Below are 27070 nucleotides of genomic sequence, written 5' to 3'. Positions count from 1 at the left end.
TGAGTCTTAAAGTATTCTTTATTAAGATCATTAAAAGTTGTAGAAACAACTTTCTATTATAAAGGCACAGGGAGACAGTTCTGATAAAATATTCAAATTAAACAGTAACTTACAGTACAAAAGACCATTTCAATGCACATACAAACCCCAAATGTCTGATTCAAAAATATTTTACTGCGTCTATTAATGGGCAATGATTAAAAATATAAATTGCTGCTGTATAATAAATATCTAATAGTGAATATCTTGATAGCAAAGTGAACAAAATATTTATTGCTTTTCACATACATATTTTTCCCTGTAATTTTAAATTTCTAATTCTTTTACTATCTTCTCAATGTTTTCTAAAGTTAAAGAAATTTCACATAATCTCATGGGGGGGAAATGGTAGTTATAAAAAACTACCTCAAGTAGTAGCAATCCTGCTGGCAGTGTTTTCTCACTTTCTATTCTGTAATCACAATTACAACCACCCATCCAAAAGGTAAATACATATGAGCTAAACCATTCTAAGGTTTGTAATGCATATTTATCAAATATAAAAGATGTCCCATTTTGAAATTATATATTTTATTTGTAGTTTTGAGTTAAGAGGCGAATGCTGGACAAGTGATTTTTCCTAATCCCTTCAAAATCTTTCCAAAGTTGTAAAAAGTCATCTTAGTAAAATTCTTCAGCACTTAAATGTTTCATCTAGAGCTATGCAATGAACTGATATATAAAACTTAACATAATGAAATCTACTTTATAATGGGAATCTCTTACTCTTATAGCTTTATTAATTTTCATCTTCCTCTTTTTGCAGCAACCTAATTTTATATGATAAAAACAAAATTTTCATCACAATAGTCAAACAATGTGAACACAACATCCTAATAATTTCAACTTAAGACATAACTACATTAAAGTTTTGATAAAGTTACTTAACTATATGTTATGTTTAGTGTATAGCAGCTACTAATGTGCCTAGCACAAAGTCAATGCTCAATAAATAGTCACTGAATGAATGAAAAAGAAAAATTTGGCTTTGGTTGTACATCTTTTAATCATTTTCTGATTTAGGTCAAGTCAGTCTAGAACTAACTACTGCACATGACACCAAACTTTGCTGTAAACATGAGTAATAACTTTGAACAGAAAAATATTACATATGTTATAGTCAGAATAACTTTAAATAGCCTACAAATTTCACACATTTGTTAATTTTTATCCACAGGCTTAAATTTGATATTTTGATGTTTAGCAATTGGGTAAAGAAGACCCTACTGGGCAGACTGGCTGTCTTCTTTATAGTAAAAATTATTAGCTCATTAATAAATAAAAGGTTCTGACGCCTAATTAAACTTAATGACTACCATGTTTTGCAAGACTACCAGTTAATAAAAGTGTAAAATATCATTAAGTCACATATTCTTGAAAGCAGTAGCTTGTTTTAAAGAATAGCCAAGATCTGAATTTAATAACAGAGCTAAAATACTGGAAGTAGGGTAATAAGGATAAGAAGTTGACCAATTCTATTTTAAATTCTAAACATTGGACTAGGTCTAATATCTCTTTGGCATATGAATTACTATCTTGGATTAGTTAGCATTTTAAAAATACTAAGTTATATTTTTTTCTGAACCAAAATTGTAAAGGTGTAGATTACTAGTGTACTCTTTTTAAAACCTTCGGTAAAAGATGAAATGACATTTTGTAACATGTTGAACTTCATGTTCAATGTACATTTATAATTATTGGCATAGAAGGATGTAACTCTTTAAACAACCCGAAATGATTTCATGCAATGGTGAAACCACAGAAGGCAGAAGAAAAGTATGTACATAATAAAATATTCAGCTTTCTGAAAAAAACACAATAAACTTGGGAATCCTGCCTTAATAGTAAATATATACCGCATAGCGCTGAATGAGAACTAGCTAAAATTTAAATGAACACCTACAGTAACCTGAATGTGTAATAGTTAATTAAAAAACCATAAAAATGGGGAAAAACCCTATATATCAGAAGGAATAAGTGACCTATAAAACAGGCCAATCTAAGTTGACATTCAAAGTAAATGCAAGAAGATTCACAAAATCATGATAGCAATGCAAACTAAGTTACCAAGTACCCTTTGATACACAAACCAATGTAACTATTAGACTCATTTCCAATAGCTTAACAATATTCATCAATCCACTCAGGCGTAGGGGAAGGGCAAAGCAGTTACTGATAACTCAAGTCTCCAAAGTACTTATTTGCAGAAGCATCGTGTGAATTTTGTAGTAATGTCTTATTTTGATGGATGTTAATGTAAGATCTATCAGTGCAAGTTTAGCATCCTCTGGATATAACACTTTCAAATTCCGTTTTTCCAGATAGTTTCTGGTGGTTTAGTTTTGCCAGTGCTATTTAAATGGAGAAAAGAAAAAAGTTCACCTTGGACTACCTGACATTATTACTTAATTGTGCCAGATATTCCCGCAGTTCCTTTGCTGCCTGGAATCTGCCATAGCGTTTCTTTGGGTTGGCACATTCATCCAATAAGGCCTCGAGTCGGCCATCTTTGGCAATTTCACTTGGTGGATCATGAAGAAGTCCTCCAGATGTGCCACGCCAGGTGGCATGTCTGGATAAGAGGTTTTGACAAACAGCATAATAATTGTGGTCCACAGTGACACGAGCACAAAGAATTTCTTTTGAGAACGATAAACAAGCCTCCTTATCACAGTCATCAAATTTGCTTTCATACCATACATCCCAATTTTCAGGTTTATCTGTAAAAGAGGGAAAAACAGAAAGAAGAAAAAATACATTTTAAAATAGAGTTCTCATTGCTTCCATAAATACAACATTTTAGTAAATAACAAAGTATTTGTTCTATACTACTATGCATGAAAGTACATTATAAATTAAAATATTACATACAATAATTCATATAACTATTTACTGAAAGTCCATCAAGGTCAGGGGAAGAACCAGACAAGTTTGTGACCACTTACAGGTTCAGTCTATTGATTTATCATCATACACAGAATCATAAACTGTGACACAATACTAGAAGACTGCAAAAGATTTAGTACTTCTGCTTTGAGCTATAGAGTACAGCTGATTTTAGATCTTACAAGTCAGAAAAGCAATGAAGGAAAACAGCATTCTAGGTCCAGGGATGCATTTAAGAGATTGTCCAATGGTTGAAGAAACAATGAGAAGTTCATTATGGCTAGACTGTGAGATTAGGAACAGAGAGATGGTAGACAAGGTTAGAGAACCAAGGTATAACTGGCAGAATCATGACCATGATTTGTTTTCTAAAAAAGATAACTCTGGGTTAAAGGCAGAAAGGACTAAGATGACAAGAGAAACTAATGAAAGTTAGAAAAACCCCAACTGGAGAAACATTTGAGACAAAAATCAACAGGTAAGTGTATGGGTTAAAGTTTCTAAGTGGAGGACAAGATAGGTACTAATAACATTTGTATCAATATTTTATAATACAAATAAAATGGCAGTGAAATATTTAAGTGGGTATGTCACACATGTAAGTTGAATCAGACTTGAAATTTACAACTTTAAGGTCAGAAGTATAACACCATATTTAAAACACTATCATCCATGTGTTTGACGGAGCCAAAGCTCAAAGGATAAGTATCTAGTTATACTGCATATAAAAGGGAGATGAGGCATTTTAGGCAGAGGAAAATGCAGCAGGGAAACCCCAGAAGTAGAAAGAGTCACTCAAGAGAACAAAAGCCCATTATTCCTGAAATATATGGGAAAGGGACAGAGGGGTACTAAATCAATCAGTATGAGGTCAAGTCACAGAGATTGTCCCTGGTAAGGAATTTGGATTTTACTTGAAGAACAATAAGTCATTAAAACCATTTAAGAAAGTGAGAGATAAGAGATGATTTGTATTTTTAAAAAGTGAGTATTCTAGTAGAAGGAAGATAGAGAGGGAAAGAATTTCAAGCTGTTATTAATCAAGATTCATTTTCTGAATGAGGCAAGGAGGCACACACTTGGAATTTCCACCATCTGGGAAGTTGAAGTGGGAAGGTCTCCAGTTTGAAGCCAACCTGGGAAATTTTGTGAGCTCTTGTCTTAAAAATTAAAAGGGCCAATACTTTTAAGTGAAATAAATAGGACACACATGTGTAAATACCAAATAGTTTCTTTGGTGTAGAAAACTAAAAGTGTAAATAAGGATCAAAATGTATAACTGATATTGTGAAATAGGAAAAAAAGGTCTTAAGGAGTAAGGGAAGTGGGAGGAGTAGGGGAAAGGAAAGAAGGGAAAAGAAAAAATATGAGAAAAGGAAAAACATGGAAACAAAGTCTTTGTAAATAGGGAAGGGTGGAGGGGGTGAAGGGAGGGAAGGGGAATGGGGAAAAAATAAGAAACAAGATACATCATGTAAAGGTACAAGATCCCAATGATGAATGTAACTGTATTGTGTACCTAAAATGTACCAATAAATTTAACGGAAAAAAAAATTACAAGGGCCAGGCTGTACCTTAGTGGTAGAGCACTTGTACAAGGTCCTATAATGGCACCAAAAAAAAAAAAAAATTTACTGATTAGGTACTTCCTAATGGCAAAGCGTAAATTAAATTAGGTTCTAACAAGAAAGGAATGGATATCACATATTGAGTGAGGCAAAGTACAAACAAAGAAAATGATAAAAGATGCATAGAAAGGGACGACAAAGGGACAGATCTCTTGCAATGGGGAAGTGGTCCAAAGGGAACAAAGGCGAGGCATGAAGAAGAGAGGAAGGGAAAATAAGAATAAAAATGTGGCATGTACAGGAACCCAAAAGCCCCAGTCAATGTAAACACTACATGCCATAACATGAGCTAAGACAGATAATATCAACAAGTATGAAAATGGGGTTAGGGGAACTGGAAGGGGTGGGGATTAAAAAAAAGAAGCTGTAATATGTACATGTAACCATTCCCCAAGATGACTGTAAGCGTGAATTACAAGCATGTACTAATACAACAAAAAATTATATTAAGAAACTACCAAAAAAAAATGGAGCCTGGGAGATATACATAAATCAGCAATACTTTTTAAAAAACAGTTGAAATTAAGAGAAGCAGGAAGAGTTCTTGTATGTACTTATTTATGGGGAAGGGAAAGAAATTGAAAATTAACTTGAGTGGGAAGTTGAAGATAACTGAGACAAGTTCTACAAGAAAAGATCTACTGTCTAAAAAAGAGAATTGATAATAAAGGGAAGGACACTGAGGGAGTTGCCACAGCAAAACCTCCATTTCCCTATAAAGAAAAAAAGATCATTTACTAGAAAATGGAAAGAAAAGAGGGTGAATGAAGATCTTTTGCAAAATGGATATTTTCACGGTCCTACTGTGAGACATTTGAGAAGAGCTGACCAGAGTGAAGTAGTACTGGACCAATCCTCCTGTATGAAATGTAAACATATAGAAGCTATATGGTTGGATTCACCTAAAGAAACTGTTACTGTAACATTTATTCTAGGAATATCTGTATAAAGTGAAATACAAAGTAAATTACAAACACTGGAATGAAAATTTGAAAAGTTTAGGCAAACTGTAAAAGCTATGAATACACTAAAAACCACTGACCTATACACTTTTGAAAAAGAAAAGCACAGTGTAAGCTACTACAACATTCACAGAAATATGAAGAGGTAAGTGGGAAGTGGAACACTCCAGTAGGGGATCCATTATCTATGTGAAGATCTTCTTTGCAATTCAAGAACCAGCACTTTTCAAGGATGAGCAAAGAATTAAAACGTGCAATGAGAAAAATCAAATATTTAACAGGATGATGCTAAGATCATGCCAAATTGTCAACACAATATATTACTGTCATATTAGCTGCATTCACTGAGATAAATTCCCAGCCCCTGCAGCTTCTGTTAATCCAACAAACCTTACTTACTTCCCATCTAGCATGGGAGATAATGGGATGGGATTCAAAATGCAAGACTCAATATAGAGCAACAACCCTTCAGTTTCTTTCTCTAAATGAAGTGGTTCTAGATTATAGGCTTTATCCTTGACATTTTAAAATTGCTGTGGCATTTAATTTTCAAAATACTTCATATATTCTGCCTATTTATCCTGCAGAGAACTCAGAAATAAATGGAGAGCAAAGTTTTGGGTGAAATGAAATGATCAGAATATCCACCTAAAGTCAGCTTTTCGGTGCTAGGAATCATCCAAATAGTTAAAAACAAAACCAAACTATCACTGTAGGAACCTCAGAGAAGAAAACATAGACATCACTGTAAGAGACCACACTGAATGAGGTCTCTCTGGTAACCTGTAATAATACAAACTTTATAGATTTCTGAATATAGCATACAGTATGTGAAAGACATGTATACACACATGCACAGTCTATTTGTATTCATCCGAACCCAAAAGATATTTTACAAAACATGGAGAAACTAAGAGTGGAAGTTTAATAAGTAAATATTTGTTTCCTGATACTGGTTACATAAAGCAAAGAAAGATGCAAAGTTGTTATCAAAGGAGGAAATTCAAGGCTTACTTCAAATAAATATAAACATCATTTTGACACAGAAAAATGTGTACAGAAAATAAATCTAAAAGTTATATACTTACTCTGTCTAATTAATCTTTTGTCAGCAACCAAAACATTTTCAGCATCCACAATGATTACCTTCCCATCTCGAGGACCAACTGCAAAATTGTCAAAGCTGACATCCAGGAGGTAGAGTGCAAATTCAAAGTCATTGTTTGTAAGTTGCTCTGCTATTTCCATTAACTGCCAAGCAAGGTCAACTCTTTTCTCCCATGGTGCACTGAAGTAACTCCACAGTTCTTCTCCAACATAATTAACAGCCACCATTCTTCCACATGCTCCAAGGTATTTTGCAAATGGCCAACCCTCATCAGACGGAAAACTCTACAAAAGAATTATCTTAATATTATAAGAGATTCTGATGAAGGTGTCCCAGGTTTCTCTAAAGAGCTGCTCAGCAGAGTTTGCTACTAGAATGAGTTTGGATTTTCTTGTTATACAGTCAATAGTTCATCAGAGATAAACTTCATTTCTTCCCGAACTCTTACCATTACTATACACCCCTACAAATAAACACAGTGGTACCTTTGTATTTATTGTTAATTGATTCTAATAGTCAAGAAGACACCAAAAACGATGATTAGCAAACTTTTTGAGGGGGAGGCTGGAAAGGGTAGGAAGATACAAGACAATCCACATCAACAACTTTAATGCAAAACAAACAAATACTGGGACAAAATTTTTATGTCAAAATGTGTTGAGTACCAAATTCACACATTCACACAAGAAGTTTCAGAGCACTTGAGCTCCAAGGTATAACTGTAACTTTATATTTTAAAGTTACAAAAAGTCTTACTTATCAAAATCTCAGAATAAAACTGATGAATAAAAGGCAAGATGCTGTCTTTATTATCATATCTAAAAGTTATGGTTTCTTGTACCTTGATTCATATAAATGAGATCACCCAGTCCTTACTTTAGAATCTACAAGACTGCAGGTCTACTAACAAGCAAATATTTATCAGAACCAAAGTATTGTCCTATGCTGGTAGTAAGAGTGTTTAGCTATAGGTTATTTTAGGAAACCAGATACCAAACACATCATTGTGAGTATGATGTCAGTTACTAAAATGTGAGGCCCATGACAGCATTTAATAGGTGCCTGACCTATTTAGAAGTAGTCAAAGGTGGAACTTGGAATTCTTGGGCTTTTAAACTACATCCAAAAGCTGGGAAAGAACAAACTGATTCATCAATGCAACCTCTACTCCAAGCCTCAGGTTAGTTTTATTTTCCCTTCCCTGACCACAACATTTTCTGTTCACCATGGCCCAGCCTTAAAATTATTTATTCTAATGAGTTTTGTAACTGAAACATGTGACTACAAAACAAACACTGGAGAAGAAAAAGGATAAGAGGTGACACTTTAAACAACTTTTTAGATAAGATGACAAGACCAGAGCTATATTTTGAGAGCCATTCTCCAGGCTAGGAAACCTCCCTTATACTGGAAAAAAAAAGAAATTATGAAGATGTTTATACAACCATTAAAAGGGACTGGGAAGGCAGTATTAAGTATTATCTTACAACAAATCACTATAAAGTACAAATGTGGCCTACTTCCACTACTAAGAGTTAAACAATTTATATACATTTAAACTGCTAGCTGTGAGGGTCTTTAAATCTTAAGGCAACATTAACTTTACCTTGAGCTTTAACTGTCAAAACACAATACTATCCTTACATTAAAATTTTTATAAACCGTGTAACAAAGAAAGGCTTTTAAAACTTCATCCATAATTCCTGATTTTCATTTGTGCTTCAATTTAAGACTATCAGTGCATAACAACCTTACTTGTTCTTTGCATCTCTATCTTTTCAAATACTTACTATTTGTAGTTTTGTGATAAAACAGTAATTCTATGAAAAATTTAGATACTATGAATCTTTAAATAGGGTAAACTGATACAACTTTAGTGCAGAGACCATATCTATTCATTAGAAATTAGAGGTAAACACATTTTTAATCTTGTGGCTGAGGATTTTTTAATTTCTTTTGGGGCATTAGGAAAAGGTGCTCATGTTCAATGTGCAGTACTAAAACTGATTCCTAACCACTCACTATTTTTAATTTTTCCTGACAATTTAAACTACCTTGACAGTTTGCACAAATGATTAGAAAAGATTCAACTATTTTCCAGAAGTGTTCATGTAGAAAGTCCCCAATATAAAAAGTAAAAATACTACTAATAAGTAAATATGAGAAGTTATATAATTTTGCTATGAAAAAATAAAACAAAACACTCCTCCACACACTATTGGTATATTACTCATAGGCCATATTGTAGAACAGATACAAACATATCTTTGTAAAAATAAAATGGTCTTTGACAACAGAAGAAAAGGGAACCCCGCCAACATCTGCACATGTACAAATGCCTCCTTGTTTTTTGGAGTCCTTCCAACTGGTAAGCAACAGTCAAATCTATACTTCATTGCCCAAGTCCCCCATAGAAGAGGGTAAAATGCATGAACAAATGTCACAATGAGCAACTTTATATGCATATACTGATTTCTGACAATTGTAACTGAAATCCTGTTATGCTTCATTTTAAGAAGAGTACTACAATTCTTTTACACAGTTTGCTACCTAATCTTTTGGAACAACTTTAATAAATAATTCATTTGCTCATATGACAAGAATTTTTCACTGTATAATTAAAATAGTCAAATTTCAATAATGAGAATAGAATTCTATTGAACACATGGTGGTACACAAAAAATGTTCAAGGGAAGCCAAAATATTTCTAATTTTCACTTGAAGCAAATGGTCAAGCAGAGTTTGACAGAGAAAACTTTAAGACATCAGAGCTTGGATTTGTATCAAGCAATATGAAAAACAAGTTCTTCCTGATTACTAAACTCCCAAAAGGAATAAAACACAGTGACTAGAATAAGTAGCTTAATATAAAACCCTACCTTTTCTTATTTAAAACAAAAAAATCTAAAAACCGGAGCTTCAAGTTGCCCAGCACACAAGTTAATGTGATAAAATAATGTGATAGTTAAGATTGTACAAAGGTACATGACAGTTTGGTTCAATACCCAGCACCAGAAAAAAAACGTAAGAAAGTTAAGAGAAACAAGCCAGTCAGCTGGTAAGATTCAAATAAATATTACAAATGCCTTCACTATTAATTCCCAAAAATAAAATATGTAATTATAAAACCTTATTATCAGATGTAGGCATCTCTTTTTGAGAGGGGCAATAAAGCCCAAATAGCATCAATAATGATATTGAAGGGGCTGGGGATTTAGCTCAGTGGTTTTGCCGCCTGCTACGCAAGCGCAAGGACCCAAGTTCGATCCCTGGTACCAAAAAAAAATTAATAATAATAATAATAATAATATTGTATGCACTAACAGTATTTTAAAACCAAAGTTTCAGAAGCAAGTAAATAAGACCATTAAAGTCATCATCTAGTGTAAGAAAAAAAATTAAATAGGTGATATATATAATATACATAATTGATATTAAAGATTAGAAAATTCAGATATTTATATTCTTACTGCATATAATATTTAACAGGATTTCTATATCTAAAGGGCAGTATCATACATTATATAAATAGAATAATGGACTTGAAAATACAAGGCTAGATTTTGCTGGCCACCTCAGTTATCTACATCTCATTAGCTATAGCCATGGCAAAGTTTAACTTCTTGGTTTCTTCCTCTTAAACCTGCGATATTATTTGTAACACCATATTTATAAGGTAATCTAATGCTCAAAGAAAAAATGATATGACATATCATATACTTTATAAAGAACTGTACACCATAACATAGACATTTATCAAAATGTGCTTATTTTCCTAACATCTACCAAAAGGCGAGTAACACTTTCCAAACATAATCAACTACTAAATTAGAGAAACATCTTCACTGTTCTCTAATAACTTCTAATTTATAATGAGGTATACAAAGTAGTTACCAAAGTTTAAAAAGATGTGATGTTATGAAAATGTACAGAGCATTAATAGTGATTATGCAAGAAATCAAAAACCTAGTAACATATATACACATAAACATAGCACTTTACGGTGCTTTTTACTTATCGTAAACAAAAATCACAAATTCCAAATGCTGAAATGCACTTCGCTACCTAAATCAAAACCAAATTATTATATTTTAATGATTAAAAAACAGGGATGTGAATTCAAAGAAATACAGAGTTGCAGGGTACCTGAATGATAAATATAATCCAATCTTATTAGTGTTAATTTGCCTGAAGTCATATACGAAGTAAAAGACAAAACCAAGGTAGCTATAATTCTTTTTTCAGGAGTCAAAATGAATTAAAAAGACAGACTCATAGAACTTTTCAATTCAATAAGAATTTTTACAGATTTTAGAAAGATATGGCTACAGAGAAATACCTCACAATCAAACATGCTGTAAAAACAGTGCGACATTATTTACCCAAGGAGAGCTGTACTTAGGTTGAGTCTAAAGTATGAGTAAATTATTAAGAGTAGGAATGGGGAGTAAGAACACTCCACACATATGATAAAGTGAGAAACTGTCTTTACAGTAATGAAGAAAAAGGGCAGTGAAAGTGCAGTGAAATGAATGAAGGAATGGCTTGAAGTATGGGCTTGGAGAAGAGGTTTGGAGATCACGTTAAGATTACAGAATAAAACATAAATTCTTCAAAATGGTCTTCACTTCATGTTATGAAAAACAAATATATGACAAAATCTTAACGTTCAGGACTACCTTATATACTGGAACCAATCATTATTCTATGGTATATAACATTATTGCAAAAAACAAGTTTATAAAATATCACAAGATCATTTTATTCTAACATGTCATAGCAGTCATGAAAAAGTAGACATGGATGTATGAATAAAAATATGTAAGGGCCAGGGATTTTGCTCAGTGGTTCCACACTTGCCTTGCAAGCACAAGGTCTTGAGTTTGGTTCCCAGTACCAAAAACAACAATAACAACAACAACAAAAAATATATATGTGTGTGTATACATATATGTGTGTATATACATATATGTAACAGTAGCTTTTGGATTTGTTATTTTCAAACAATAAATGACATGAAATCAACAGTTTAAAATAAGGTTAACTTTAAGAGCATCTGTGTTCTACTGTCCTTTTTTCTCCTGTGATTAAAAAGAAACGAAAGCTAAATTTTAAAAATCAAAATTTCTTTCATACCGGAAATGTATATTGTGTAATCATTGATTACCTCATAACATTCCACTGAAAGGAACATAACTTTTCAATTCATCTAAAAATTAAATGAATACAGAACAAGAGATGTGTTACCCCTCAAAACTGATTTTTTTAAAAAGGAAGGGATCCCTACTATAAACAAAGTAACCTCAAAAAAAGTCTGTTAGTAATCAAAATATACAATCTAAAATCTGGCTTTCAAATTTTCTACGTAACTGTCATTTCCACACAAAAATAATATAAAATTTAAACTTCAGAAGTCTCTTAGAAAGTAAATTGTCACCTAAAACATAAAAAAATGTTTAAAAGTTCAATTTAAAGTTTACAATTACTTGTAAAGGCCCAAATTTGAATGAAATCCCATTTGGTAATGTATGTTATAACAGCTGTTCATACAGATTAGTCAACTGTGCTGCACTGGTGACAGTACTAATGTGTTCACAGTTTTGTGAACTGTCTAGAGAAGGAATACAGTAAAATTACTGGGTTGATTTAATGGTTACCTAACTTTTTGCTAGAATTTGTCTATGACCTGAGCTTCTTAATTTATACCGCCAAGTGGTGGCCAAAATCCATTGCAAACACTGTACAAGCCCAACAATCTCAAGATTTTTAAGTCGTAGGATATGTTCCATTTATTATTTTCTGAATGCCATTTCCACCCACCTCAAATTCCAACAATATTAACCAATAACTGTCTCTAACACTGAAATCCAAAGTTAAAAATACAAAATATGTAAAGTTACAGACATAAATCATATTTTAGAATAGCTTACAAAATGCTTCCCCCAAAAAACCATCTCACTTGGCTACAAGTTTTAAATAAGCAAAAACGTACTAGTTCAATTGACCCTTTCTTATTCTCAAAACCAGCAACTATGATCTACATTTCTAACTTGAATATACAATGTAACTACAAACACCACATTCAAAACATTTTCTCCCAACAAGAACAAAATTTAAAAGAAAAAAAGTTATTATAAGCATCTTTTGGACTCAATAACCTAAGTCTTAGTCAAGACTGACTTCTTAGACTGACAAGTAGAACAGTACTAACTTCCCTGGTTCCTTAAAACACAAATTGAATTAACAAAGTCCCTTAGAAGAACAGCCTATTTGCTTAGGAGCAATGTTCCCCTGCATTAAATATTTGGGCTCTGGATTTAGATTAGTATTCTTGCTGTCTTAAATTTAAAATAGCCAAAACTGCCAGGGATTTAGCTCAGTGGTTCTGCCGCCTGCCTCGCAAGCGTGAGGACCCAAATTCAATCCCTGGTACCAAATAAATAAATAAATAAATAGCCAAAACAAAATTCTTGGTTTACTCAACCAATTTCTCTCCTGTAGGCTTTCTCATCATAATAAGGAACAGTCATACAATAGTTGCTCAGACCCAAAACCCAACATAATCCTTTATTTATCCCTTTCTATTATACCTTAAACCCAACAGCAAGTCACAGAAGCTTTTTTCCTGAAATAATTTGGTCTGACTGCTTTTCACAATCTCTATTCCAACTCCTGAATTCAAATCAAGATCTTTTCCACAAACTAGTGTAATAGCTTCCTTCTTCGATTCTTCTCCTTCCTCTTATAAATCCATTCTCCACAAATCAGACCCTGCTAACCACTTCTAATTTCTCACTCAAAATAAAGTCTTAGCCCATTATGCATGGTACAAGGCTACACAGGATTTAATCCCCAGCTATCTCTATCTTGCATTCTACTATTTCCCTATTTCCATGTTTGATCTTTTTTTTTTGGTACCGGGGATCGAACTCGGGTCCTTGTGCTTGGGCAGCAGGCGGTCAAATCACTGAGCTGAATCCCCGGACCAGCCATGTTTGATCTTATTTGGGGGCCTTAAGATGTGCATATCTTTTGTCCCAAAACTCCAGCAAGCAGAAATCTGCACCACTGGGTTTTTCTTATCATTCACACCTCAGCTAAAATGGTGTTCTTTATCATCACTCATTTTAAACTACTAATCTATCCACAATCTAGTTCTCTTATCGCCAGAGATGTTCTCTTTATAGTACACAATACACAAAATTATTATGCTCTTTGTTTCCTGCCCACACTTAATGTTCCAGAAGGCAAAGGCTGTGCAAACTATGCCCTGGCCTGTCTTCCTTACTGTATCCCAAGGGTGAACAGATCATTCTTGGCACTATTGCACAATACCACACAATTCTTGTTAGGTTTCTTCACAGCTAACACCCCAAAAGAGCACTAGAAGAGAAAAATATGAAGAAGATCCTGAAGCAGCATACTTATTTCAGATAATAACCTTTTAAGATTCTAAAAATGCCCAAATATAATCTCTTATTTTTCAGTATCATTCACAAATGTACTAAATTATTAAATATAATGACGTACAGAGAAAAATAAACTATTTATATTTTTGAATGCTTATCCAAACCCTTTTCCTACATTAATTCTACTCATTTTACTTTATATGGAACAAATCCCTAACCCATTTTTAAATTACTATACCCAATAAACTTGTATTATACACTTCTGAAACAGATGTCAACATACTAATGACAACATACTAATGAATTTATTAACTGCTACAGCTGTATAAAAACTTAGTATTTACTGACCTGCAAAGACTACCTTGTAAGAAGCTCTACAATAAAGACATTCTACATATATTTGGATAATCCTATTTTGCTTTAATTTTTAAAGCAATTTTGTTAGTTAAGTACTAACATTCCTATTTTACTGGTAAAAATATCCAGGATCTAAAACATTAAGTGATCTGCCCAATGCCATCCAACAACTTTATGCAAATACAGAATGTGAATCACATATTTTGTTTTGTTTTTTTAATACTATCTGTTACAGTTTAGATCTAAAACGTTCCTCAAAGGTCTTGTGTTCAAAGGGAAAACTTTTGGAAAGTGTCTGGATCATGGTGATGAGTTCACAGCTAAATGTGCTATTACTAGTGGGGCCTGGTCAGAAATCAGGTCACTGAGGGCACATCTTTGGAAGGTGCATTTCCTTCTCAGGCTCCAACTCTCTCTGATTCATGGTTGCCATGATGTGACTGGCTTCCCACTCGCCGACCCACCCAGATCTTTCCACTATACAATTTTCAGCCTTGGAGCCAGTAAACCATGGACTGAACCCAATGAAACTATGATCCAAAATAAACCTCTCCTCCTTTAAATTTCAAGTGTTGGTTATTGTGTCTCAGTGACAGAAAAGCTGACTAATACACTGCATCACTCCTGCCACCCCTTAATCCCATGTTGGCAAAATTCCATTCACCCTTCAGGTCTCAATTACTCCCTGAAACTTTCTCTAGTACCCACTCTTACCAAGAAACACCCAGTCTCACCCTACATGAGTCATCCGAAGTGTGCATATACCTTTATTTCAGGGTTTATTAAACTGTACTGATTGTAATTACATACATCATATATTATTGTATATATTAAAATTACACGCACACACACACACACACACACACATATCTCCAATTCTTCACATTAAGCTAAATGCCCTTTCCATCCTTTCTTTTTTTTTTTTTTGGTACCGGGGATCGAACTTGGGTCCTTGCACTTGGCGCAGCAGGCTGCGAAACCACTGAGCTAAATCCCTGGCCCCCTTTCCATCCCTTCAATACAAATGCTCTGTAAGATGACTACTTGCCAAATGAACAAACAATTATGTTTGGACTCTAAATCTAAAGAGCTCCCACATATTTTCACAGATAACTTCCTACCAGGAATCTATAAATTTTAATATGTAATTTTAATATATAAGATTTTAGTATGTAATTTAATAATTTACAAGGTCTACAAGTAGGATAAATGACCATCCTTACCTTACACTAGTAATTTTCAGTCTAAAAACATTTTATAACCATTTACTAAGGTTAATCATATGTATAAGAAAAATGCACGTTTTACATTTTAAGGCCATTATTAGGTTAATAGATAGGTAATGAGTGGAAAGGGGAGAAAGGGAAAGTCAGCATTCTGTAGAGTTGGCAGCAATTATAATGGGATAGGAAGTAGGCCAGAACCCATAAGACAGAAAAAAACCCAATAAAAACCAGTCTGATGGTCCCCAGGGAAACTGGGCACCTAAGTCCAGAAAGTAGAATCTCACAAAAAAGCAAGCTTACTATTCTTTTGCAATGTATGTGAAGAATATGTACAAACCCACACAGTGCAGACATAAAGAACAGTTCAAAGATTAGCAAACACAGAATGGATAGTACTAACAATGGTCAAAGTATGAATAAATCCAGAAACTATACCAAGAAGCCAAATGATTATGCTCCATTGGTCCTGAAGGGATGCTTTCTTAAGGATGATTGTCTATTTCTAGGGTCTTTCTAAAATAAGTCACCCTCCTTTTGGGGGGGAGGTACACAGAACTGTTTTATTTACTTAGTTCTGTTATTATTCTTGTTTTGTAGTACTAGGGAATGAACCTTTGGTCCTTCATATTGAGCTACATATACAGAGCTTTCAAATTTTTTTTAACATTGAGACAGGGCCTCAAATTGCCCAGGCTGGGCTCAAACTTGCAATCTTCCTGCCTCAGCCACTCAAACATGCTGACATTACAGGCATGTGCCATCACAACTAGCTTTGTCTTTTCATGAAGGATATTTGAGTGTCAAAAGTGTCAATAAAATCTAATGAAAAAACAGAAAAAGTTCCAAAGCTGATTAGATAAAAAAATGGCTACTCACTATTGCTAATGTGTTTTGAAGCCTAAATCTAGAAATTAAATTACTAAATCAACAGCCAGTGGGGGTGGCCTCCTAAGTAGTTGTTTTTTAAAAAACTCTTTGAGAAAAAGTAGAGAACATCTTTTCATACAGAAACTACTGCCCCCCAAAATGCTTGGCCACACATACCTCTCTACATGTTTTCCCCTTAGAAGCAATCTGCGGCTTTTGTTTTGTTTTAATCTGATTTCATGTGTATCACAATTGTGGAGTAGCAAAAAAAGGACTGAAAGAAGGTTAAGAAAGTTAATGTCTCTCCCTCTCTATCTCAAATAGATACACATACACACACACAGGTCCTCTATAAATTCAACAATAGGCAGTTATAAATACTAACAGAAAACATATCAGTAAAATAACTTGCTGTTTTTCTAACTGCCACAACACCTCAATTTTTTAATATTCCAACTCACATCCCAGCAGAGACCTAGTATCCAAATTCCCAATCCCTTTTTAGAAGAACCTAATTAAACCCATCAGTTAAAGCCAAATTCAGAAGACAGGTTAAAAAAAGAAAAAAAGACTAAAAATTTCTCAAATCAAGAATACAAAGGCCCCAGAATGCTAGGTAAAAAACAGGAAAGAATCTAATACAACAGCCTCATTTTATAAGGAGATAAATGAGTCCCATAAGCTTATCAACCTGGTCAATGATACAATTAACTAAATAGCAATAATCTTTCCTTTGTTTACTTCAAAAGCTGTATTTTCAGCAGTGCACTTTAAAAGTATAGTCTCTATATAAATTATTTAAAACAAAACCATCATTCACTCAAAATTCTCTACAAAAATGCATCCCTTAATGTAGGAAATCAGTATAGAGATATGGCTGATAGAATCACTGTTTTTTAAATGATCCATATCCTAAATAGCTACAAAGCAGTTAGTCAAGTACACTAATGATAAAAGTTACTACTTTTATCTATCCACTAACATTCATTTAATGCTTACGTATCAGGTATACTATATAAATGCTTTGCTTGTTATTTTGCCATTTGCAAGAAATAAAACAAAAGCTCAAAAGCCATAGCTTAAACAATTGACAGTTACATACTATAAATATTAAGCCATATTAAAACCATGATTCAGGAAATTTAAGGCATATAAAGTTCTACAAATATAATATTAAAACAAATTCCAACCTCTCCCCAAATAACTAAGCTCATTCTTCAATTCCTATAAACAAAACTATCTTTAGTACTTCCAGTTCAAAGTCAGAGATACTCTTTGGGCTTCAAGAAATCCAGACAGTCTGTGTCTGTCTCTGTCTCTGTCTCTCTCCCTCACTCCATCTCCTCTCCCTCACTCTCCTGAACACACACAGCCCTCTGTAAATTCAAGAATAGGAGGGAACAAATGCTAACAGAAAATTTACCAGTAAAATAACATGTTGTCTTGCCAACTGCCATAACAACTCAATTTGTGAATATTCCAAGATTGTTATTACACAACACAAAAATCAACAAAGGTCTCCAATTTTTCTTTTCCATAGGATTATGACATACTAGGTATTAAAATATATCTCTTGGTGAAATAAAAATGTTTAGAGGAAAAGAAGATACTATAGTAGAAGATAATGGTATTACTCATTATCTTGTTTGCATGATGTTTATAAAATTTTCTTAGAAAGTAATTCTGTTAGGGCCGGGGATTTAGCTTAGTGGTTTTGCAGCCTGCTGTGCAAACACAAGGACCAGAGTTCGATCCCCGGTAACCCCCCCCCCCGAAAAAAGAAAGTAATTCTGTAGTAGAACAAATTTCCTAAGAACTATATTAGCTGCTGTAAACTTGTAAAATCATCCAACAATAAAAAAGATGTATTTCCAAACTGCTTCATACTGGGAAATTTGTATTTTAAATCTATACAGACAGGTATGCATGCACATATCTTACAATCCTATCTCTTTCCAAGACCCAATAAAGACTTCAATTTTTAATTTTTTTTTCAAATCAGAAGAAATCAATAGGCTAAACAGATTCTAAGTATTCTTCAGTACCTACCTTACCAAGAAATTTTTAAATGTTTATCTTGGAAACATGTTCCATGTTTAGTATACAGAACTTTTCTTAAATAATAGTTTGATGAAGTTCTGAAGAGTTTTTTTCCCCAAAGCAGTCAATTTTTGGACAACAGAAGATTAAAAAAAAAAAAACTAGTTCGTCAAAAACTGTCCAAAAATTCGACAAGTAGCTCCCTCTCCTGGAAATAAAATGTGAGTTCCTCTTTAAACTGTAAAACACACACTGGTACCCATAAGACATTTTTTAAAACTGCACGAAGTAAAAAAATGTTAAGTAGCCAATTTTGAGTTATTGACTTTTCTATCACTATCAATACCCTAGTACTATCATAAACAACTACTTTTACAGAAATTTTTACATACTAAAATTGTATAAAATGCATATAGCTTGACAAGCTAACAAAGTAACAAACATCATGATTTGATTTACTGTAGAAAAATCTGTGTATGTGAGCAAACAATTTTAAGATTCTTTTCATTTTAGTTTTATACCATCATCAATCCTCAAATATACTGTCTAAACTTGGAATGACTGACTTTTAACCAAAGATAGAGTGGTTTTATAAGGAAAACGGCTACATAAAAATCTCTTTATTTGAAAAAGTCACAGTCTACTTCCTTATCAGATTAAGAAAAATAACATGCCAATATGACTGATGGGTAGTAATGACTACAAAATTTATATTTAATACTATGAAGCAATAATACTACTACCGGGAACTGGGTTTATCTAAATTAAAAATACAGTTTGCAAATGTCATAGTCTACAAGGTAGATACACGTATTTCACACACTAAATACAAACTGCATTACCAAGTTTAAAATAAGAAAACAACTGAACTTTTAACAAATGGTTATCACTAAGGATGAAAATAAAAGTCTGAGAAAAGAGTTAATCAGAAAACAAGACACAAGCACACTTTAACTATCTCACGTACAAAGCAGACTGAAAATGCCAAGAGAACTTCAAAAATAGAAAAGCTTCATAAATGATGCAGATTCACCTTAGTGTTAAGTCATAGTCCAAATTTTCTCAAAATTGGATGGCATGGCTATGTTTATAAAGAACTAGAACTAGATACATATTTTTAAAACATTAGCCCTGGTAATAGTTATTTCTAATACATGAATTCATAATTAACTTGGTAAAATTCTTTTAATAGGCAGCCAATATTTTAAATATAGGAAATACGTATTACTGAGATAGTTCCTTACTGAATATTTGGGTCCCAGAGGCTTTGACAGACTACCTCTCTCAGCAAACTACAGCTTTCTCCAGGAAGCAAACATGCTGATATAAAGAACACAGTTCCTATCTGGAAAAGATAGCTTATGGGGGGAAAAAAAAAAACACTTAAATTCAGCTGTACATGCATCATAAATACGGACTCAATCTTTAAAGACTGACTAGTTTGACGCTACGGAATAAAACACATTTCTTCAAATAAAGTTTAGTTCTATATGCCACTGAGATACAGCAGTATTTAATATACAACCTGAACTTTAAAATTAACCCATTACATACACCCTAGAACAACTTAAAATTTACTGACTCACACTAAAATTTCATTTGAGGCAAAATATTTGTATTGAGATTATATAGCTCAACTAATTAAACAATGCTGGTTTCTATTAGCTAAAATGGGCAGTAGAGAACTTGAAGGAGGAAAACAAATGCAACACATTCCTACCCATGCATTTTAGATTTAAAAAAAAAAACTGTACAAACCCTCCAGGCATTAGTGATATTCTCAGTACCACAGAAAGGGCATGAACTATGTATCAAAATTACTTGATGAAATTTTAAATCATTTTTCTTTGTATTTAAAATGCATCAAAACTGCCAAGAAAGAGGCATACGGTAACTTTTCCAGCAGTTACCAGGAGGGATTACAGCCTCACAGTTGTAATCACTGTCCAAGGACACCGCACTATAGCTGGGTGGGGGTGTGCAGAAACTCAAGGTAACTACTCCAAAGGCAAGGCAGTATTTTTTCTCTTTTCTTTTTGCTTTTAACCGGTAACAAGCTCCAATTCTATTCCCCTAAAAGGCACATTTATTTCCAAAATAAAATCAGAGGGCAATTAGGCAAGAGGGGAGAACATCCTCTCCCTATTGCTCGCCCTGGCCTAACATTCCATCTCCTTGCAGCCAGATTACCAGATGAATAGGGCAGGCAGGTCAAAAGATCAAGATGAAAATGTCTGGCTTGGCCTTTAGCATTCCCTGCCCAAATTCAACACTGCCTTACTTTTTTCTGTTTCTCGGCCTCTAATCTCACTCGAACTACTCCTCAGGGATTAACTCCCGTCGCGGACCACTGTAGTGATCTCTGCCCTTATCTTTCCCACTCGTCCCTAAAGGACAGCTAGATAAACGAAGAAATAAAACAAAGGGAGACTCTGGGGCCGAAGTTAGGCCAGCCACAAGGACAGTAAACGGAGGAGCAAACGCGTTACAAAACCGCTAGTAAAGAACTAAGAAAGGTCCGGGGACTCGGGGACAGGACGCCATAGTCGTCCTAGCGGAGGGCAGGAGGAAACTCGCCGGAAAAGACATTTGGGGAGCGTACGAGTCGCACTCCCTCTGGCGCCGAAGGACCAGCAGTCAGCTCCGAGGAGCACGGCGCCCGGGTGACTAGAGCAGCCCTCCGCCCCCGGGGGTCCCGCGCCCCTCGGGGGTCCCGCGCACCCCCGGCCGCCCGGCGCCGGTTCCCACGCCCACAGCCCGACGCGCGCTCCCCGCCCTCCGCGCCTACCTGTAGCACCAGCGGCTCGGGGTTGAAGGCCAAGGTTAGCAGCAGCTGCATGCGCTCCGAGTCTTTGAGGTTGCGGAGCAGGAAGCTGCCTGAGTCCTTGGTCTCGGCGTAGCGGCGCACCAGGCGGTCCAGCAGGCGCTGCGAGGGGCAGTGGACCAGGTCGGACCAGCCCTCCACCGCCTCGGGCGTGAGCAGGCGCACGTCCCCGTTGAGGCGCGCGAACTCAGTCCGGGGCATGGCCTGGAGCAGGTCGCAGCGCGGCCGGCCGGTGGCCCGCTTGCAGATGCTCTGGTCGAGCTGCGCCAGCTCGCGCTGCGAGCCGAGGCGCTTGAGCACCACTCGGCGGCGGCCGCCCTCGCGGGGCTCGCCGTACTGAGCGAAGTAGACGTTCTTCACGTTGAGGAAGTCCAGCAGACGCAGGCGGCCCCACGCCTCGAACACCACCTGCCCGTTGAGGAAGCGGCGGCACCAGCTCGTGCCGAAGCACGCCGGGCACTTATTGAGCTGCAGGAAGCGCCGGTCGGTCAGCTCGTTGCGCTGCCAGGAGGCGAGCAGCGACGGCGAGTGCAGCACCATGAGCACCAACAGGCTGCCCAGCGCCGCCAGCTTCAGCGAGCGGGACAGGCGGCCCAGCTTTGGGGGCACCAGGCGCCACATCCCGCCCGCCCGCCCGCACCGGGCGAGGGCACCCCCGGGGCGCCCCCACCGCGCCGCGGCCCGGAGAGCGCTGAGCAGGGTCCCCAGGCGACCGGCAGAGAGGGCGCGGGCCGGGCGGGAGGCGGACTGGGTGTGTGAGAGAGAGGGGAAGACGGAGCGGGAAGGCGCCGACCCGAACCAGCTGCGACTTCTCCCAGTCACTAGTGCCACAACTCTGAGCAGCGGCTTCCGAGCTCCCCGCCCTCGACTCCGGCGGCGCCTCCTCCAAGCCAGCCAAGTTATAGCGGAGGGAGGAGGGAGGAGGGAGGGAGCGCGGGCACCGACGGCCGCGCGCACGCGCACTGCTCGCTCTCGGCGCGAGAGCTGCGGCGGCGCCGGCGGGCCGCTGGCGAGCGGGGTCCGAGACGGGAGGAAAGGAGGAACTCACGGGAGGGGAAAAGGAAGGAGCTGGAATGTCTCACTCCCCAAAGTAGCAACAGTGTAGAAAGGTGGGAAGGGTGAAGAACCCACGCGGCCCTGACGCCGCAAGCCTCTGTTCACGCTGGTTCTCTGGAGAGAGGGAGGGGCGGGGCCGGCGAGGCGGAGCGAGCGCGTTGCGCGCTGCCCGGAAAGCGTAAGCGCGGGCTCGCGGGGGTGGCTGTTGGGGAAAGGCTCAGTGAGGGCGGAGCTCGAGCGTTGTGGGCGGGGTGAACGGGCCATCTCTGGAGATGAGACTTAGTATTTAGTGGTTGTTGCGTCTTCCTGGGCCCTGCCTGTAGCGTGGCGATTGTGGGAAGGCCCTCTAAAGGGAGAGGGGAGGGAGAGAAAGGAACAGAGGAAAAATTTATTGTAGGCCTCTCCTCTGAGCTGAGCGCGCAGGGCGGAGCCTGAGTGGGCGGGGCTGCCTCCCGGGCGGTACAAATGTGAGGCGGGGCGCGGGGCCCGAAGGTCGCGCGCCTCAGCTGGGGGCAGGGCCGGCGGGAAGACTTGAGGGTGGTGTGAGTTGTGGTGGACTGTGTCTTTGGTGTCTCGTCTGTGGAGGCATTTTAAATTCCTGAATGAGCCCAGAAAGAAGTCCTCAAGACTCAAAAGGAAAACAAGATGAAGGGAAACTGGCATGGCCTGACGCGCTCTAATCGCCGCGAAGAAGCTGAGATGAGCAAGATTGTTTTTGCTCCCCACCTGCTTCACCAGCCGAGCCCCGAAGTAGTTTCCTTCTGGGCGGAGTGAATTCTCGGTGCTGCCAGGAAAAGGTCCCAGAGGGGCAGGCGGGCTCCCCCTCCCTGCAGGGCTCCAGCCCGGCTCTCTGGCTGGGACGCGTTGCCTTGGCGGTAGCCATGGGGACCAGAGCTGGCTGGTGCTCCGATTCACACAAGATTGCGAAAATAACTCGGCGATGCTGAGTTAAATCGCTTTGTTACAAGTTTTAGGAGGCCTGTACTCTTTACCGGTAGCTGCGATGTATTTGATTATAATGCTTTTTACTTTCAGTGCTAGGTTGGGTAAAATGAGGTATGAAGGTATGATGGATCAGGTGGTTCCTGATAACGTTAAGTATCTACGTCTTCACTGAGTTAATTTTAAGAGTCGAACAGTTATTTAGGAAGACCATAGTAATTGGCATGGATGGGTTAATTCTCTCCAGAGACTTAATGAGCAGTAACTATACCAGATTATCAAATTCATATGTCTGAATTTTCTGTATTGTTTGATTACAAATCACCTCAGTGAAACTTCGAAAACAAAATCTATGTGCGACGATGTTCAACACAGAAATGAGTTGCACATGGTATTACAGTGAATACAGGCAAATTGGAAGATTTAGTCTAAAGCCTGGGACAGGGTAACTGGCTGCTACAGCTGAGTGCTCTGTCAACATTTAGCTAGAATTTAACTTGCCTTCAAGCAAACCAGAACTCCATGCAAGACAATTAGGAACAAAAGCTCAAATGAAAGTTTCTCTGAAGAGTTCTGTATGATTGGCTTGGAGACCAGAACTGTAGTTCAGCGGCGCTGCTGCTGCATTGTAAACTAGGCAAGTTATTACTAAACTACACATTTGTTACATCTGATATATTTTTTATGCGCTTTATAGAGCTGTTTGCTTAATACTAGTAACATGCCTGCAATTGCTTTAAAACAAAGGGCTATGTACAGTATATTTTATATTTATGTTTGAACTAATGATTAGGCTTGCCAGTAAACATTAAGCTGAGAGAATTGGGGCATGATGAGACACTATTTAGGACTTCAGGTGACTAGTAACAAGATTAAGGTAGAACTGCTTCTCTGTATGGAAGAAGGCTTTGGAGTTAATAAACTATTCATGCCTTAAAATTGTATAGGTGCCTTTTGAAGAGTTACTACTCTGCGCAAGTTAGATTTTGAAAAACTTATGCTTTGTGTTTTAAGTAGCTCACATTTGTTTAAAAGCTCTGAAGTTCTTTTCAGTTAAGTTTGCTAGACATTTATCAAGATAGTTTTCAAGAATTTAATGCGTTATTCCAAAGGAAAAAGTCGTAGAACCATATGGGATAAACTCTGTTCTAAAGTACCCTCTGAGGAATTTGAAAACAATCAGTCAGTGAATGTTAATGTACATGCCTCACCTTTCCGGTAAACTACAGGATGCTTTTGGCTAGTGGATCGTTGACTTATCCAAAGTTTTTGACCATTATTTTAAATAATAGCAAAAAATGTAATTTCCAGTGCATTGTAAAATGTCATTTTCTAATAACTTGTCACTGCTTTAAATGTATCTAGTGGAATTAAGTACTATAATATGTCAATACTGATCTGTTTTTGTAGTTGAAGTTTTATATTGTACTGTATGGATGCTTTTTTGTTGTCATAAATGAGGGAGTGGGGTGCTATTGGTGTCTAGTTAGAAGAGGCCAAGGATATAGCAAAAAATCCTTCAGTGTACAAAACAATCCCTGACAACAAGGAATTAACTCACTAAAAATGTCGCTAATGTGCCATTGAGAAACCTTAACCTACAGAATTGTCTTATGTTGTCTGGTTTGGGGCAAAAACAAAAAGTCTTATTGGTTATCATACTTATACCAAAAGATAAATGCATATTTAAATTTATTGCATATCTTGTAACCACAATGTTCTAAATGTTAGTCAATTTGGAGGAAAAATTTTTATTACTACTGTCAGTGTATAGCTGGTCAAACAACATAAATATCCCAATTTTGAATAATTAAACATAGAATCTTAAGATTTTATTGAAATACCTTTATGAGATTGGAAAAATTCTTCCTTATCTAATCATTAGTTATATTCTCATATTGCTTTTGTTTTGTGCCTTGGCAATTAGTGTTCTGTTATAGCGTACTCATTCTGCTTCTGGATTGGTAAGAGATATTCTTTTTATAAAAGTTGAATTTCCTCTGTACTAAAGTTCCCAGAGCAGTTTCTGATATATATGGTTGTTCCATTACTAGGTGTTACATAGATGGATAGTTGAAAGGATAAACACTTCAAGATTAAATTTTATAATAATCCAACCTAGAAATGATGGGTATTAGCATCAGATTAAATTTTATTATAATAATCCAAGTAGAAATGCTGGGTGAAAACTTGTATATTTTGGATATACAGTATTCTGATGCAGAGTGAAGAAAATTTGCTCAAGATTTGGATGTAAAAGGGAAGCATCAGATATCACTGCCTGCCTATTGTCCTAAACAACTGTAAGTTATCATTTGTCTAAGTCTTTGGGGGCTATTGCAACAAAAATGTCATATTAGATAACTTATAAACACAATTTCTCTCAGTTTTTGAGACTGTAAATTCCAAGATCAAGGTACTTGCAAAATTTGATGTCTCTTGGTTCATAGATGAGCATATTTTTGCTGTCTTCACATGACAGGAGCACAGAATCTGAGATTTCTTTTGTAAGGATGCTAACCACCTCCAAAACATCCTACCTCTGGATACCATCATATTGTGGTTAGGCTTCAACAAATGAATTATGAGGGACACAACAAATGAATTATGAGGGAATAGGCTGAGGAAGATGCAAGTATAATTCTTCTGTCCATTTTCTTTAGTGGCACATTTGTGTTTCTAAATATAATTTTCTGTTAAAACCTGTACTTATCTATCAAAATATAAATAATACTATATATTACTTTCAGTTTAATTAAAAGATCTAAACAGTCATTTTCCCATAAAATTCTGGGATGTTTCCCTTGTTCTACCTTCAAGTTGAACACTTGACAATATTAATTGAAACACTTCTACTAAGTACTACTAATTATCTGATTTATGTATATTAGGAGATTGAACCTCAAGCTCTGGTTTTGTTCCTTTAAGCTATTGAGTGTTTATGATACATCTTACTGTATTTTAAACCAACAATTCTATATATAGGTATTTTCTGGTTTCAAACAGTTGGCTCTGCTGGTTGTAAAAATAGAATTGTCAAGGGGCTAGGGATTTAGCTCAGTGGTTCTGCTGCCTGCCTTGCAAGCGCAAGGACCCGAGTTCGATCCCCGGTACCAAAAAAAAAAATAGAATTGTCAAGCTCATACCAAATCTATGTATGAGCTTACTTGCAATAATTAAATCATAAGTTTTCTGCTTTGTTGAGAATAAAGGAAATTAGTCCAAATACAAATGCAATTATGACAATTCATTATTTATAATTCAGATTATCACGGAGTGTAAGTTTTCCACATTGACTAGGTTAATTCAGAGAAATACATGTTTAGATATCTTTTTAAAAATTTATTTGTTTGGTTCAGCAGAGAAAATAGTATCTGCAAAATTATCATTTTCAGTGAGAGATCCCACTTGTTAAGATCTTTAAAAAAGTTAACCCAAGACAAGTATAGCTGTGTAAACCTATGTAAATTAACATGTTATCTGTTTTATGGGTTGGCACACATGCTGAACATGGATAGGTTAAAGATGTGCTGCCTTCAACCTAATGGCTCTACAGATTGTGAAAGTCAGCCACAACTGAGGGTGGTTAGTAATTTTTCTATTTGGATATCAAATATAATGTGTATCTAGTGGTCACAATTATTTGTCCAGCAATACCAATTTTGTTTTTTTCTTGTGAAAAGACTTTTTTTTATGAAGTTGAGTTCCCATTTTTAAAACATTAAA

The 27070-nt window shown here is 36.5% G+C and overlaps 1 protein-coding gene across 2 annotated transcripts; it reads right to left on the bottom strand.

Moving 5' to 3' along the window:
- Dipk2a (divergent protein kinase domain 2A) lies at positions 1-26561 on the bottom strand. Of its 2 annotated transcripts, none has more exons than XM_004834395.3 (3): positions 21311-26561; positions 6604-6907; positions 1-2759 (listed from the first exon to the last, which is right to left on the bottom strand). In XM_004834395.3, the coding sequence occupies exons 1-3, from the start codon at positions 21965-21967 to the stop codon at positions 2428-2430; spliced, it is 1293 nt and encodes a 430-aa protein (XP_004834452.1). In that variant the 5' UTR covers positions 21968-26561; the 3' UTR covers positions 1-2427. The 2 variants fall into 2 exon arrangements, with proteins under 2 accessions (XP_004834452.1, XP_087042426.1); XM_087186300.1 differs by lacking the exon at positions 21311-26561 and adding an exon at positions 19767-21255.
- Positions 26562-27070: the final 509 nt, after the last annotated feature.

The sequence above is a fragment of the Heterocephalus glaber genome, unplaced genomic scaffold, assembly GCF_053883595.1.
Source record: "Heterocephalus glaber isolate CG9 unplaced genomic scaffold, H.glaber_assembly_v1.0 deba00001504, whole genome shotgun sequence".
NCBI classification, from domain to species: Eukaryota; Metazoa; Chordata; class Mammalia; order Rodentia; family Bathyergidae; genus Heterocephalus; species Heterocephalus glaber.
Note: the sequence above shows the minus strand (reverse complement) of the source record. Positions and strands in the feature narration are given on the sequence as shown.